This window comes from Seriola aureovittata, chromosome 5, assembly GCF_021018895.1.
Source record: "Seriola aureovittata isolate HTS-2021-v1 ecotype China chromosome 5, ASM2101889v1, whole genome shotgun sequence".
NCBI classification, from domain to species: domain Eukaryota; kingdom Metazoa; phylum Chordata; class Actinopteri; order Carangiformes; family Carangidae; genus Seriola; species Seriola aureovittata.
In genome coordinates this window covers 873,749-890,733 of record NC_079368.1, presented here as the reverse complement: position 1 = coordinate 890,733, position 16,985 = coordinate 873,749, and the positions used below count along the sequence as shown (strand labels likewise).

The window sequence follows — 16,985 nt, the reverse complement described above, 5'->3', positions numbered from 1 at the left end:
ATTTTTTTTATGAAAAAAGTACTTTACGTGAGTTCTTCAGGTGAAGGACACCACAGACCAGATGTGACCGTTGTGGGTGTAGTTGTTGAGAAGTGAACAGACAAATTGTTTTTGTTTATTTCACATTAAAATTTGTTTTTTAAATCAAATTTAAAAAAAAATATGGATTAAAGAATGAAGAGCTGTGTGGTACTTTATTTTTCAGACTTGTTGTGCAGCTCTCAGGGTCTGTGCGCAGAGCGCTGTGGTGTCATGGAGAGGCTGGGAGCAGCAGCAGTGTGGAACCCTCTCTGTGCGTCACTGGAGTCCAGGTCCCAGTGGACCTGCTCGGCGCGCGCACACAGCTCCAGCACCTGAGAGGCCCTTAGCCCGTCTTCTTCTTCTCTGTCTTTCGAACTGACCTTTCAAACCGCAGCTCCGGACAGACGGGGCGGCTGAAGGGGGTACGGACGGTGGCCCGGTGGTCCGTGCGTAACGGAGGCAGAAGGAGCTGCTGATTTTTCAGAGCGGTCGGTAAAAATATAACCAAACAGTTCGGTGACGGCGGAACAGCCAATGAACATAAATGGTGCGTCGTGACGCAACAGGGCCCCGTTGATAAGGAGCGGAGAGTCCAACCGGGACTTGAGAAGGAGGAACGGTTTTGGGGGGCCAGCTAACACTCGCCTATCATCAGTCAAAGTGAAGCCAACTCCTCCTCTTCCACTGTCCGGACGTGTGTGCGGCCTCCTCCACGACAGACCAAACATTCATGTCACAGACTGCTGCGAAGGGAAACTGCTTCTTCCGGATTTTATAAAGCAAAACCTGCGCTTTTTTCATTCTTCTGTTTTGTCTGTGCAAAGCTGAAGTAGTTTGAGTTGCTGTGAGCATCAACTCGGACTGTTCGACCCGGAGGAGGGAGGAAGCCTTTCTCAGGCTCCTGTCAGCTTTTTTGGAAATATAATTTTTTTATTTGTCTGGCTGTGATGCAGTAGCAGGCCGCCGCCAAGCTCTGGCAACGCCACTTATAAAGAGTTACTTTACTGTTCTGCAGAAAAAAGGGGAGCCGCTGCCAGTGCCTTGTTTACTGTCGAAATTCTTCAATATCACTCCCGGCGAGGAGGAGGCTCCGGCTCTGACTCCCAGCAGCAGGAGCTTCCATAGTTGGTATGTTTATTCTGCGTAAATGGAAAAGAAAATATAGATAGAGCAGCAGGTAAAAGCAGTAAAATAAAATAAAATAAAACCGCACCTGAGAGAAAATCTCTTCCATAAGAGAAGCGCTTATTTATGAATTAATCATAGCTTATTAATAATGAGAGCAGCAGAGATTCGGATGGCGGTTACCATTGGCAGATGAGACGTAGTGTGGAGAACACGTGTCCAATTTTTCCCTCATATTTTTTCCTCCCTGATCTGGATTTTTCACTTACCACGGCAAAAAAGGAAAAGCAGAAAAAAAGCAGAATTTCGAGCGGCGTCAGTGCGCAGGGCATTCTTCTCTGATGGACATCTTGGCTCTCAGATCCGAAGAGAACAGTTACAATATCCTCCCCTCTGCGGCAACGATGCTTTTCCATGGCCTCCCTGGAGGCGAGGTGCACGGCGTGGTGGAAGAAATGGACCGGAGAGGAAAGAACGAGTCAGCGGCCATCAGCTCAGCCATCGATATGGGGGAATCAGAGACGGTAGGAGAGACTCATGTTGGCCCTCTCGGCTTGTTTGTGCAGGAAGCATGGCAGCCTGAAACATGTGACACTCACACCGCTCCGAGCTCTGAACGCGTATTACTCTCACACAGAAAGAAAAGTCTCCAATAAGTGTCTCAACTTATTGCTGAGTTGTCTTCAAACGCACCAGACGCACAAACTTCCTACAAAAAGGCCTGACCACTGACATTTCTCTGCCACTGAACTTCAGCTCAGCTCCGGTCAAACGGAGCTGAGCTGAACGAGCTGCTGCAGTTTATTAAGAAACAAGAAAAAAACACATTCGTCCTTAAAATGCATCGTTTTCCTTAAAGCTTTAAACAACGCGTTAAACAGTGTGAACACAGCGCGTCTGTGTGATTCATAAACAGAAATGAAATAAATTTTACACACAAACTGCAATTATTTATCCCTATTATTCCTGCAACAGAATAATTACATTCTATAATTACACTTCAATAAAATAAAAATGCGTTTATGAGAAATGTCAGCAGTGATTTTAAATGCGATACAGTCAAACTATAGGAAGAAAATTATTCATATTAATTCAGCTTCCATCTTTATTAGCAAATTATTATTATTATTGTAATAATAATAATAATAATAGTAATTATTATTATTATATGTGCATGTGTGCGTGCACGTGTGTCTATTTTGGAGGCCTCTCGAAAATAACACTGAATGACAGTCTTGTGTCATAAGCCTTTATTTAGCCTCTTATTCTTGTATCTCTCTATATTATTATTATTATTATTATTATTATTATTATAACGCATTATTATAAGCCCAATATTTATAATAATTATAATTATAATTATTATGAGAAATTAATCGCACAAACTCCTCCACCAAAAATGACAATATTTCTACACTCAGTTTAAATAGAAGTTAATAGTTAATAAGTGTAAAATTGCTGCTGTTTTTCTGTTAGTGTGGAGACACTGTCAGAAATATTAATATTATAATAATGGCCATAAGAGCCAAATATAATTTCTCATTGTGATTCATATTATTCACAGTAGAGCGTCTGCCTGTGTTTTTAACCTAAAGACCTCATTTCCTAAAATATTCCTGTAACATTTCTCACAGAGGAGTACAGGAGAGTTTGTTTGACCTTTTCTCATTGAATTTCAATTTTAACCCACATATGTATTTTAATATCGTTATATATATTTATTCCAACGAAAATAATTCACCATTGAGATATATTCTAAATAATAAGAAATATTCCTCTGTCTGACAGCAGCTGCGCTCCTCAGTGTGAGAATAAAAAGCGAACAGACTCGGTCTCTCCCTCTTGTGTTGATTTAACGTCAGTCTTTCACGATGTTCTGCTAAATCCTTTCCCTTTAATTCGTTTTATTTGACGCCGTGTCCTCCTGCCTCTCTCCGCAGTCTATGCCGTGTATGACCAGCGAGCGCGTGGCCCTGTGCGCGGGCTGCGGCAGGAAGATCGCGGACCGCTACTACCTGCTGGCCGTGGACAAGCAGTGGCACATGCGCTGCCTCAAGTGCTGCGAGTGCAAACTGAACCTGGAGTCTGAGCTCACCTGCTTCAGCAAGGACGGCAGCATCTACTGCAAGGAGGACTACTACAGGTAGGGGGGCGCACAGCCCGGGCCTGGACCTCCACGGTCCCAACCCGGGACGAACCGGGATGAAAGAAATGTTATAAAATGTTCGGGATATATATGTGTTTCAAATTCATTTCAATTAGTGAATTCGTTTTTTAATGAGTTTTAATCTCTTGCAGTTAAAGTGACATCAAAGTGGCAAACGGCAATATATAAAAAAACATATCATCATATAAAAAACAAATTTCCTTCATTTGGTTCCAAAAAACAGCTGAATTTATTCATGATTTCTACTTCAGAGCTTCTGTCCTCTGAAAAAGTATATATATATATATATATATATATATATATATATATATATATATATATATATATAGTATAATAATATGATCTTGAGCTGATGAACATTCTCCATATTTTGTGGCTTTATTCACCACCTATATTGAATGTTCAGATCATCAACACCCCCCACCCCACCCCACACCCCCCCCCACACACACACACAGACACACACACACACACACACCCTCTCCTCACCACCCCCATCACTGACAGGGAAGCCCTGAATAAAGAATTATTGTTAAATTAGAAAAATGAAAAAACATTTCCAGCTCAGGTTTAGCTGAAAGTGACGTTCGCGGGGCTTCAGTCAGTCTTCAGGTTTAAAGTTTGCTGGGAGGGAAACTTGGTGTTAAACTGTGTGTTAGTTCGGCTGCTCAGGTCACGGAGCCTGCCCCGCGCTGACACGCTGCAGTTCCCGCCAGGCTCCGTGACCAGCCGCTGATGAGGTTTCTGTGTTGTCCGCAGAAGATTTTCGGTGCAGAGATGCGCTCGGTGCCACCTGGGGATCTCAGCCTCGGAGATGGTGATGCGAGCCCGGGACCTGGTCTACCACCTCAACTGCTTCACCTGCACCACGTGCAGCAAGATGCTGACCACTGGGGACCACTTTGGCATGAAGGACAGTCTGGTGTACTGTCGGCTGCACTTTGAGACTCTCATCCAGGGAGAATATCAGACACACTTTAACCACGCGGACGTGGTCCCGCACAAAGGCCTGGGCCCGGCCAACACGCTTGGACTATCCTACTTCAACGGCGTGGGGACAGTGCAGAAAGGCCGGCCCAGGAAGAGGAAGAGCCCCGGGCCGGGGACCGAGCTGGCGGCTTATAACGCAGGTGAGATGTTTACCTGCTGACAGGAGAGCTGTTGTTATTTAGAGCTGGGTTCAGAAAACAAGCGTTTATATATATATATATAAAATACATATAAGGCCTAATCAGACTAATGTATAATTCCTGCTTTAACCTGTTTTGAAAAAATAATAATTTTAGATTTAAAACAGAGAAGCAAAATAAACATTATGAGTGACTAAAGACTGACAGGCTTCATCCAGGAAAACTCTGTTTAACAGTGTCAACTGCATCATAGGAAGTATTCTAATATATATATATAGATATATATTTATGTATACAATATAAATATAATCTATTATGTGTTCCTCACAGTGACATAACAGCAGCTTTAGGTCCTGGTGTTATTATATTTATAACATCCATAAACAGATGTATTGTGCTTAATATTCAATGTAAAGAAAACTTGATTTAATTTTTCTTAAAATATCATTATATATGAAGTTCATTGTGTTTCCGTTGGAAGATTTGTAAAATAAATACATTCAGGCCACAGTCACATTTTAAACGTGTCAGACACGTGGACTGAACTTTCTCACAGCTTCATTTACATTTCACTGCAGCAGAAAACAACTAAACGATAATGTTAAAAATAATGATTTGCAACAGTTTTTTATTCATGTTTCAGTTATTTTCTTTTTTTTAAAGGGCAGTTTTGTTTCGTCTTTAAGGGATAAAAAGGAAAAGTTGTTTGATGTTCTGGCTTTTGCTTTCACCCTTTTCCACTTGTCAGGCTCCATAGACATCTACAGACCCTAACACCCCACCACCAACCACCCCCACCCCACACCCCCAACCCCACACACACACACACACACACACACACACACACACACACACACACTGCTGGAGCCTTTTCTTCATTGGGACGGAGCAAAACTGGGTGTGCACCAGAGGGATCAATGTGATTTGATGAGTTATTCCATGGAAGACCGAGCAGAGGGAAACAGGAACTTTACTGCTGCAACATTATCTTAGTCTCATTTTTCAACTTTAGTTAATTAACCTCCAGTTGTGGAGTATAAATGTGACTCTGATTTTGGTCAACAACAGGAAGGAAATTATATTTTTCTGTCAGTTTTGTTGCTTCAGACAGTTTAATTTAAAAAGCTGCAACAAGGGAAATAATGATATTCTGTCCTTTTATTTACATGTTGACAGAAGAAGCATCACTTCCTGTATTATAAGATGCTGCCAAGTGTATTTTGTAGAGTTCCTGATATGAGTGAATCTGCTGTAAAAACAAAAATACACATTTTCTTCAAATCTGAACAAGATAAAAAAAAAAAGTGAAGGAAGTCTAATCTCAGAGTAAAATGTTTTTAATCCTCTGTGGGTATTTAGTAAAAAAAAAAAAAACTTGTGTGGAGGAAAAAACTTGAAGCAGGATGAGGATGGGAGTGAAGTGGCAGTGCGCCCTCTTCTGATAACAGCCAGAAACAACATGAAAGCTTCACCTGAACAGTCACATGAGAACATGTGGCGTCCCTGAGCGGCACGGAGACTCTGAGACGCTGTTCACACTGAGAGGAAGATGTTGTGTGTGAGGACGACGAGCAGGAAACAGGCTGCTCTTTGTTAAAATGCTGCAACATATGCTTTGCCCAGAAAGCAGCATTTGTTCTGGGCTAATTAAGTGAAGTGTTATTCTGATGGTTTTCACTCACTTCATATTCGTCATTTGCAGCGTTCTGATATTGAACTGTTATGCATGCAGCAACACTTTGAGTGTTGCCAGGAAATTTGCAGGCTGGGACAAATACATGTGTGTTGTTGTTTTTGTCGTGTGTGTGTGTGAGTGTGTGTGAGTGTGTGTGTGTGTGTGTGTGTGTGTGTGAGAGGCTAATAGCCAGGCTAGCATTTCTTCCCAGGGTAGACAGACATGGAGACAGGGACAGACATACGAGGTGCAGGGTGGAGGATGATGTGCAGCTGCAGGAAACATCTGTCAGGTCGCAGTGTCACTGTAGAAGATGGGGTCGATTTAATAGATTTAAATGGGGAGAAGGATGTAGATTGAAGTGAGAACATGTTATGAAGATGGACAGTCACGTTAAAAAGAGTCTGAAACACCTCACAACTTCTTTCCTTTCCCGCTCACATTATTGTTCAGCAGCACCAGAGTCCAGGACTCGTGTGCTCGTTTTAAGTGCAAAGTTTTCCTCATTTTCTTGGGATATTTGTTGATTTTTAGCAGTGTCTTATTTCTGTCAGATGCTTTTGAAAATTGAAAACTACTCTTTAATTTTTGGAGTCATGAGAATTTTAGGACCTAAAAACAGGGTCTGAAAAATGATGCAATCACCCAACCAGCAGTAAAAATACTAAACAGATGAAATGTATGATAATTGATTGGATCAGAGTTCCCTCTGTTTAACCCGTCCTCCTCTCCTTCTCCCCGCCGCCCCGCAGCGCTGAGCTGCAATGAGAACGACGGCGAGTCCATGGACCGGGACTCTCAGTACAGCTCCAGTCAGAAGACCAAGCGCATGCGGACATCCTTCAAGCACCACCAGCTGAGGACGATGAAGTCCTACTTCGCCATCAACCACAACCCAGACGCCAAGGACCTTAAGCAGCTCGCCCAGAAGACCGGCCTCACCAAGCGGGTTTTACAGGTAACCGCAGCAGCCTCTCACCGCACACCAGACCCGGCTCTCTTTCCCTCGGGAAGCAGAAACAGAGGCACATGCCAACGGGGGTGAAAGAATTCCTCTTGTTTCCAATGCAAATCAGCTCGTTTCCAAACATCCAAACATATGAAGTGAGTTTTTCCTGAGAGAAGCCAAATCAGCTGCTTTGGTTTAAGACATCGCTGTTTCTCATTCCAGTGAGATTCTTGGAAAATCATCAGGAAGCTGCAAACAAGCTGAATAAAAAGAGAGGAGGGATTTTCTTGCTTTATTTTCTGTTCTTTTACTTTTTCTAATTTCAATTGAAAAAAAAACGCAATTAAAAAAAACAATAATGCTGTGAAAAGGAAGAGCTTCCTCAAGGAAAATCTAACTGAAAAAAAAGCAAATCCATAAAAAAAACGAAATGTATTTGAGATTAGTAATGTGATGCTGAGGACTAGGGGATGAAAAACAAAATGCTCTGTGTTTCACACCAAGAAAGAGAACGCAACAACACCATGTTTGATTTCCACAAACGACGACAGCGAATCATCAGGGGGACTGAGGAGAAGAAAAATGAGACAAAAAGGTTCCGAATCAAATTTTTTTCTGAGGGAAAAAAAAGAAGAAAAATCATCCTGCTGCTTTAATTAACGCTCAGAGAAAACAAAGCAGTCGTTTTGCTTTGATGCGCTGGAGTTTCGGTGCCTGTTATTCCAGCTGAAGCGCGTCTCCCTCCGCCTGTTTCCCATGGCTCCATCACCACTCCATCGCTAACATGCTCCAGCACCACCCATCCCACACTGCAGCTCATACACCACAGTTTACTGTAGAAGAAGTGAGGGAAAATTCATTTCAAAGAATGGAAGTGGATTAAGATCAGGGACAGTGAGGAGCAGGACGCTGCTCCGGACGTTAATCTGCTGTTGATGATGTGAGAATAACGACTGAATCGCAGCGTCTTTTCTCAGTACACAGTGTTTACAGGTGCAGTCTTATTCATCAATGCTCTGTGTTCATGTGCAATGATAAAAGAAAAGCTTATTTCTCTGTGAGTAGCCATAAAGAGTAAAGGCTTTTACAGATGTTGACTGGACACCAACTGCCAGACTTAAAGACTCGTTACTTGGATCCTGTATGAGTGTTCATTAGGACTGTGAGCTATAACGTGTACTGTTTTATGTTATCTGAAAATAAAGCCATGGAATCAAATTAAAGTGCAGTTTTAGGATGAAGCAAGACGATGTGGGGGGGGCAGTCAGATCATTTGGTGATGACTAGAGCGCGGCCTGTTTTATTGCCCAATCTTCATAACTCACACCCCTGGCTTTACCTTAATTTTTGATCTGCAAACACACTTTACACAAACGTGAGGAGACTCTTCACTCACAACTAATGGAGGGGGGGGGGGGCATATTTTCACCATTTTGCTGCAAATTTTTGATGACAAAATACATAGTGCCTCATCCTTTCAAAAACATCCCATCTGAGCGTTGTGGTTCTGCAGACTGATGCAGTTCGTCTCGGCCTTCAGCTGTGTCCTCAGGTGTCTGTCTTGGAGACGAGGTCTCCGTGTCTGAAGTGGAGCTGATGTGATTCTGTTTCTTTCAGCCTTATTTTGCTGTTTACAGTGTGAGGTCACACTTCCTGCTCTCCCTGCTTCACATTAAAAGGTGTCTGCTCGCAAAAAACACTGTGACACTTTTATTTTGGAAAAGTTACAGGAAATGCTGTCACTGAGTTAATGGAAGTTAATTAGTGGTGCAGGTAGAAACAACTTCACTGTGTTGGCGTGGCTCAGCTGCTCATGGCCATAAACAATGACATGCTGACCAGCTAGCAGCTCACTGAGTCTGTCTGAGGTTTGGTTCTGAGCAAGGAGAGAAGAAAAACAAATCCTGAACCAGAACAGACGAAGAGACCAAAACAATGTGCCAAGAAACACAGAAGTGTTTCATAACACTGCAGATTTGGGTCAAAACTCTCTGTGAATCGCTACTTTCACATCACACATAAAAATATTGATTAGTGCCACTTCAAGATTAGGGGTCAGCGTGGTCTGTAGACTCTCGTGGTCGACCCATCCCTGCACTCAGTCCTCCTCCTCCACGGGTCTGAGGCTCTGTAACGCTGCATCTGTCTGACAGAAGAAGCAAACGTGCTAAAGCTCCTCGTCAGGGAAACACAAAGACATTTTTTTGTGAGGACTGTCTGAACGTGTTGTCCCCCCTCTCAGGCAGCCACAGGTCTCCCTTTCATTTACCGAAGCATCAGAATGAATGAACAGAGCCTGGAAACCTGCCTCACATACAGCAGGTGCTCCATCAGAGTGAGCATCATGTCTGCTGTTACTTGTGTGTTCTCTGTTACCTGCTGCAGACATGATGTCCTGTGTTCAGCGACACAAATTCAATATCTGTGAGAAACTTTTTTAATCATGATGGTAACGGACCGAAGTCGATGGCTACTTTAGAAAATGCTGTGTTTGATTCTTACTGGAAAAGCTCAGGTGTCTTCACCGGCCTCTAGTTGGTTTTGCTTTTGTTTTTGTTTTGAGAAATGTGTATGAGAGATTTCTGCAGAAGTCTGATACCATGTCTGTCCAGAAACATTGTCCTGGCTGCTTCAGAATCACCCAGACACCAGTGCAGTTTTCACTGGAGTCAGTTCTGTGAATGATCCAGGAAGTAACAGTAACAGGAAGTAAAAATGACTAATCCGTAAAACCTGACAAATGAATGCAGAACTAGATGTTTTGACTCTTTAGTTTGTGGCGTTGCAGCAGAAAGGCCTCAGATATCAGTGAGTGTGGAGTCTGTGTGAGTGAATGGTGCGTCACGTCTCCTGCAGCAACATTAAAGTCATTTCATCGTATTTTCCTGCAGGTCTGGTTCCAAAACGCTCGGGCCAAGTTCAGGAGGAACCTGCTGCGTCAGGAAAGCACCGGCGTGGACAAGGCATCCGATGGCTCCGCGCTGCAGGGCGGGACGCCGTCGGGCCCGGCGTCAGAGATCTCCAACGCCTCCATGAGCCCCTCCAGCACCCCCACCACCCTGACAGACTTGACCAATCCCACCATGCCCACCGTCACCTCCGTGCTCACCTCAGTGCCGGGCGGCATGGACGGCCACGAGTGCCGGAGCCCGTCACAGACCACGCTGACTAGCCTCTTCTGATGGCGCCGCCTCTGCCCCTCCCTCCTGGATCTAAACTGAGCACTGTTGACTCTCCAACATTAAATGGATTAGAAAAGAGAAGGTAACGGAAACAAAAAAAAAAAAAAAAAGATTTCATTTTCCTCTGAGCCCATTAGAGACTATTTGCATAGTGAGGCGGCCAAGCCTTACAAATGGAACAGTTGTTGTTATTTTGATGTTGTTGTCTTGTGGAGAACTGAGACTTGATTTGCATTTTTCAATGTTTACAGAAAGAGACTGCGGGGGAAAAAAACTGCTTAATTTTTGGAAATTCATTTTTTCCAGCACAGTATTTATGTTGTTGTACAAGAGTCACTGTTAGAAGGATTGTAAAAAATTCTTTTTTGAACAACTGAGATTAAACACAGGTTACAATATCCTCCGACTGCCATGTGCCTTACACTCCATCACATCCTCAATCACTGCTGCACTCAGACTGAGACCGTGACCTCCACTTCTGTGTGTGTGTGTGTGTGTGTGTGTGTGTGTTGTACAGGCAGTGATAGACAGTCTGCAGAGCAAACTAAACAAAACTAAACGCAGAAGCTGCCGCCATCTTCTTCAGTTTGATAACAGAAAAAAATCCTCTTCCTCACTTTGACTGGTGTGATTCTGTTTGGACGGATGAGGAGACAGGTTTCACCTGAAGACACAGTTAACAAAAGACAGAGGTTACCACTGCAGGACGTTACAGATGTTTGGATTGTTTAACTGTGGGAACCAGTGAAGTATCTGTAAAAACCTCTTGATCTGATCTGAACATGGAGGCGGACATGTGATTTACACACTATGAAGAAATAATTCCCATAACACCGAGCACATCCTGTGTGTCTGTGACGAGGCTGCTGATTTTTAACTTTAAGGTAAATGAAAAAACAGGTCAAATTAATCTCAGCTCGTTCATGGAAAATAAAACTAAAATCTTTTTTCTCCCTGAAACAAATGAGAAATATCAGCTGTTCAGATGCTACACTATGATTCTGTCTCTTGAGATGAGCAGACTCGTCCCCTGCTGTGAAAATGTGTTAAATTATTTCATGTTAATGGCAGATTTAAGTTGAATTGACTTGTTAAAGTATATTTATTGTGAATGATTGTGAATGTGAGGAGTTGCTGCTGAGTCCAGAGTCCAGGGTCCAGACACTGATCCTCACTGAGCTGCTGCTGCACTTCCTGTCATCCTCAACTCTGTAACAAACAGAAACACGTCCAACGCTCTTTTTCTTCCAACATAATTTGTGTTCTTCATCGACTCATGTGCACGTACGGGACTGTTAATCTGTATGAACTCTCACAGCTGTTGTCATGACAATTTACGTGAAGGAGGCAGTCAGGTGACCTAGTATAAAGAGCAACAAAGCCCACATTAGGAGGAGGTTGGACTGGATGGATGGACACTGCTGTTTGTTTCCCATGTGACACCATGAACCTTCTGCAACTTAAACCATTTTTAATATTGTAACCATGGTGACAAACGTCCTCTATACCTTAACCTTTTCCTAAACGTAACCAAGTCGTGTTTGTACCTCAACCTAACTAAACCGTGACCATGCCTACAGGTGTATTGTAGTTACCATGACGATGGAGGTCCAGTATGCTAGCCGCTGGCACACTCCTATAGCTCTCACCTGAGGGCAGGGACGGTACGGACTGTTTACATTATAAATCCATGTCAACACACTTTAGCTGAACTTCCTCTCATGCTCATCACCTCTCACCTGCTTCATGCACATTGACTTTGTTTAGTTGTTTGTATCAGGATGGAAACGGACAGAAATCTGCTTCCATTTCTTTTTCTTTCTCCTTTGCTTGTGTACCTGCTCGTGTGTAACATGAGCGTACTAATCACACACTCTCTAATGGCCTCACTAAACAACAGCCAGCATGAACATACATCTTTATGATGGAAACAAACACTGAGACACATTTTCCTTTTTCGAGTCAACAGATCATCTGTTTTCTTTTTCAGATATTTGTGCAACATTTGAAACCAGTGAACCAGCGTTTCCATTTAAAGCCACAAATTCACTCACATTTTCTGTCCCGAGAGGGTCAAGGATCAAACTGAGCCAACTCCACGTTTGATCTGTTAAACATGATAAAATATCAGACTTAGGCTCCAACTGCAGGAGGCTACATTGAAATGAGTTATTTGTTTTTATTGTATTGTTAAAATAATGATAATATAAATTATATCATTGTATTTTTATGTTTCAGGTATAAGCAATTTTATTTGTCACATGCTGGGGTAAATGGTACAGTTAACTCGGCAGTGAAATGGTTAGTGTAATTTCTTTTTTTTGATACTATACAATTATGAAAAATATCACATATGTCAGGAAATATCGTGATACTGGATATTATTATAGTTAGATGGCCTCTGTTCATCTGCAGCATAATACTGAAGAAAATACATGACAACATACTGAGTCACTGTGTTCAGGTTTATTCAGGTTTATTCACAGTTTTGGCTGCACCCTGCAAAATATCACTGGAATACACCTCGATAGTTACAGGGAGGGGCCACTTGTTCTTCTCTATCTTCACATATCTGTTGCCTAATAATCCATTCATGCTTTGTTGAAGAGAATTCTGGGAAACATAGGAAATAACTATGGATCTAAAAATAAAAAAAATGCAGAGAAGATTGTTGATGGTGATCGGACCCGACCTCTGCACTTTTCACTCATCATACAGTGAGAAGTAACTCTGTCATGCATCACAGCCACAAGTATGTGTGTACACTGTATAATGTATGTGTGTGTGTGTGTGTGTGTGTGTGTGCGGGCTACAACCTGCTGTCTGTGCACATTATATTTGATTATCCCGTTTTATAAGGACCGTTACATTCAACCGCTTTAACCAAATGTGGCACTAAAAAAACTTGACTTTAAATAAGCATCTGTGCCAAAGCTGAGAGTGATAGTAGCTGGCAAACGTCCCGGAAGCGTAATCATAAAAAAATCTGTTTTCATGAGCAGCTTTTCCTCACTCTGCTGGAGCAAAATGTGCTCAGTGTTCTCATGGCTCCAGCAGCAGCGGGGACTCGAGCTGATCATAAAGGTGGGAAGATTTTTCCACTTAAAAATATCAGTTTATAATCTGTTCTAACACTGAGCTTTAACAAGGGAGAGGCTGCGAGAAAAGCAGGCATCACACTTTGTAAGCAAAACATGAAATCTGAAAAACAGACCCTGCAGAGTGTAATAAAAAAAGGCAACATACAGACATGGTAATTATCAGTGTGAGTAATTTGAGGACGTGATCACACTTACATCTCTAAAGGGCTACATGTCCAGTACACAAGAGTATGAGCTGTGTGTGTGTGTGTGTGTGTGTGTGTGTGTGTGTGTGTGTGTGTGTGTGTGTGTGTGTTTAGAGCCCTCACTCCAGGAAATCAATCAGGTCAAACAAACATATGGATGTCTTGGCTGAAACTGCATCTCAGTGCAATATAAGGACAAAACATAGTTCAGCCTATAAATCCTCACTGATGGAAACAAGAAAAAGAAACATATTTGGCCACGTGCTTTACGTTAATGTGTGATATGAATTTGATCCAGTAGTTACAGGGGAAGGAAAAAGCCTTGGCGAGCATCACAGAAAAATAACACAACAGGCTAGTAACCCAAAATTTACTGTGTGTTAATGGACACTGTTTTTATTTCCCAGGAAACTGTTATTCAAAAGACGATAAACTGTCTATCCAGGATTTTCCTGAAGGTTCACTGGATTCACAATATCTGATGGTTTTTAAAACCAACTCTGTCTTCTTCAGTTTATAAAGGAGTTCTTGGTGTCTTCAGAGTGGTGACCTGGATTTGACCTTTACACTTCCTGTTATTAAAATCAAGGGTAAAAATAATACAGAAGACATGACTTTTAAAGGAGCATTTCATACTGTTACTGATGACCATTGCATTTTTTTTCTGTACATCATGAAAATCAACACGACAAACAATAAGGCTGGTTATATACAGTATATTTGATTATCGTTAAAACCCACGAAAACCCCAAAAATACCAATGAATTGATTTAGATTCATTAGTCGATTAATCATTTGAAACATTTTTTTCACACATTCTCTCAATACAGGTTTTATACAGTGGGGAGTTTGGTGCTGTTCTTTGTCCTTTATGATAGAAAAAACAAATCTTTAAGCTTTTGTTTATTGGCTGGAACAAGACGTTTATACACTGATGTTGGGATTTTATACATTTGTGATTTGTTTTTAAAAATATAGGAAACACTGGGGCTGAGGGAAGGCATGTTGAGACCAGCACATAGTTTTGGTCTTTTAATTAATGGGATTTGTTGACAATTGACATTATTGTTAACTGCTCAAAGCTCCTTAGAGTCTAAAGGTCTCTGTCCATGTGTAGTGTGATTATAGATCAGGTCTAGGTTCGATATTAATACTGTGAAAGTATCAAAGCCTCAGTCCACAGAGAAATGCACACAGCCTGTATTCAGAAGCTGAGCTGTCAGGACTTCTGGAACTTTGTGATGTCACAAAAAAGGAGTCACAAACCCCGCCCACCTGGACCCACCAACCTTACAGGATTTGGTTTCTCTGAGTGTTAACCTGAAATCTGCTATATTTTTATTGGATCACTTAGAAAACAGTCAGCCAATCAGAAGAGAGGCTCAGAGCCTCCTCTCTTCTGATTGGCTCACCGACCTGTTGTTACAAGAGCTCCGGAGAGAAGCCTGAGAGAGGAGATGTAAAACTACACTGAGATGAACCACACTTATATCTTCTTATGGATCAACAATTCAAATATCACACAAAAGAAGAGGAAAATATGGAGCTTTAAGAAACTTTACTTTTGCACAAATCAGCTCATGCACAGTGAGGCACGAGTGGCAGCTTTGCGTTGGATGCCAGAAACACTGTCATAAACTGTTAACCTGTTTCACAAGTTGTATTTTACGTTACACCTTTAACATCGCAGCTTCAAAAGCAAGAGCATTCGAATGCAAAATATTGTTGTGGATCATTGATATAAATTCCATTCAATTAAAAGCAGCATGATGGTCACAGTGATGCGTTAACCAACTGAACGTCTCTACAAACCATGAAGTCAAATTAATTGAGACAATGGTGTCTCATATAATAAACTTACAGAAATCTGATACATTATGATGGACCTGTGAAGCAAAACAAAAGCTCCATGAGAGTTTAGCACCTGCAGGTGTCATTAAAGCTAATAGTCCTTAACCAGATAGTGATTACTATATTACTGTGGGTTAAGCGGACCCATCAGTCTGGTCTGCAGGATCTGTTGTCTTCACCATGAGCCACATTCACATTTGCATTTCAGGCTCTTCGGTGGCACACTTCTGCAGAGCGACACACAACCACTTACAGAAGAGGCTTAAAATCCTGGATCAGCGACATTACAAGCAACCAACAGTAAGAAGAGCAAGGGTCAACGTCTCTCAGACACACACACACACACACACACACTAGGCTCTCCAGCATGTCCTGATTCTGTTCTCCCAGCCCTGCTTTCCCAGAGGAGCGGGTGCCAGGCGGGCGGGGTGCCGAGGGCTCTTAGGTCTCATGTTAGGTGTCTGAGCCAGAATCTACAGAGGATGCCAAATACATTGGCCAGATGTACCCACACACTCATATAAAGTGGTGTGATGAAGGCTTTAATAGAGAGAGGCTGCTCTTAACAACACATGACAGGCAATATAGAAACACTGGGCCTGTAAAGTTTCATATGCAGAAACAAAGCCAAGTCTCAGCGTCGCAGCAGCTTCATACATCCTGACTTTTCCTCCTCTTTGAAGAAGTGTGTGTGTGTGTGTGTGTGCGTGTGTGTGCGTGTGTGTTTGTGTGTGTGTGTGTGTGTGTGTGTGTGTGTGTGTGTGTGAGCATGCGTGTGTGTGTGTGTGTGTGTGTTTGTGTGTGTGTGTGTGTTTGTGTGTGTGTTTGTGTGTGTGTGTGTGTGTGTGTGTGAGTGCATGCGTGTGTGTGTGTGTGTGTGTGTGTGAGTGCATGCGTGTGTGTGTGTGTGTGTGTGTGTGTGTGTGTGCGTGAGCATGCGTGTGTGTGTGTGTGTGTGTATGTGTGTGTGCGTGTGTGTGTGTGCGTGAGCATGCGTGTGTGTGTGTGTGTGTGTGAGAGCAAGATTAATAATGGCTGCCATGTGTGATTAATGATGATTAATAACAGCTAATTAATGGCCGTCCATTTAACATATCATCCATTTACTTTCACATTCAGCTCAAGTGAAACAGGAGTTTGTGTTTGTTGAATTTACTGTGTGAACATGACGTGTTGGGACGTGTGTGATCAGCTCAGACTGAGGCCTCAGTCATGATACAGATTAGTGCTGACCCATAAATTGTATTTTCATGATCATCGTGATATGAACATGTGCAGTAAACACATCGCAAACGACTGAAACAAAATAAAGAATTTTATTTACACACAGCATTCAGTCACAAGGTTTTCAAGGTGCAGCTACCATGTTTTGGTGTCAGACTGCACCCTCTCCTCTCAGAAAACACACACGCACACACACACACACACACACACACACACACACACACACACACACACACACACACACACACACACACAGCAGACAGCAAAAATCTTTTTACTGGAGTTGACAACAGTCGTAGGTCTGTGAGTGTCATCAAAACAAAATGTAACCATAGTCAATAGTGAACTGTTATGAACAAGCTAAAATGAAAACTT

The 16,985-nt window shown here is 42.3% G+C and overlaps 1 protein-coding gene across 2 annotated transcripts; it reads left to right on the top strand.

The window, feature by feature from the left end:
• The first annotated feature begins 225 nt into the window (after positions 1-225).
• lhx2b (LIM homeobox 2b) lies at positions 226-10,649 on the top strand. 2 transcript variants are annotated; one of them, XM_056375380.1, is made up of 5 exons: positions 226-1,670; positions 3,087-3,289; positions 4,076-4,443; positions 6,871-7,076; positions 9,959-10,649. In XM_056375380.1, exons 1-5 carry the CDS (start codon positions 1,488-1,490, stop codon positions 10,247-10,249), a joined length of 1,251 nt encoding a protein of 416 aa, XP_056231355.1. In that variant the 5' UTR covers positions 226-1,487; the 3' UTR covers positions 10,250-10,649. The 2 variants fall into 2 exon arrangements, with proteins under 2 accessions (XP_056231355.1, XP_056231354.1); XM_056375379.1 differs by having other exon boundaries at positions 231-1,670; positions 4,073-4,443.
• Positions 10,650-16,985: the final 6,336 nt, after the last annotated feature.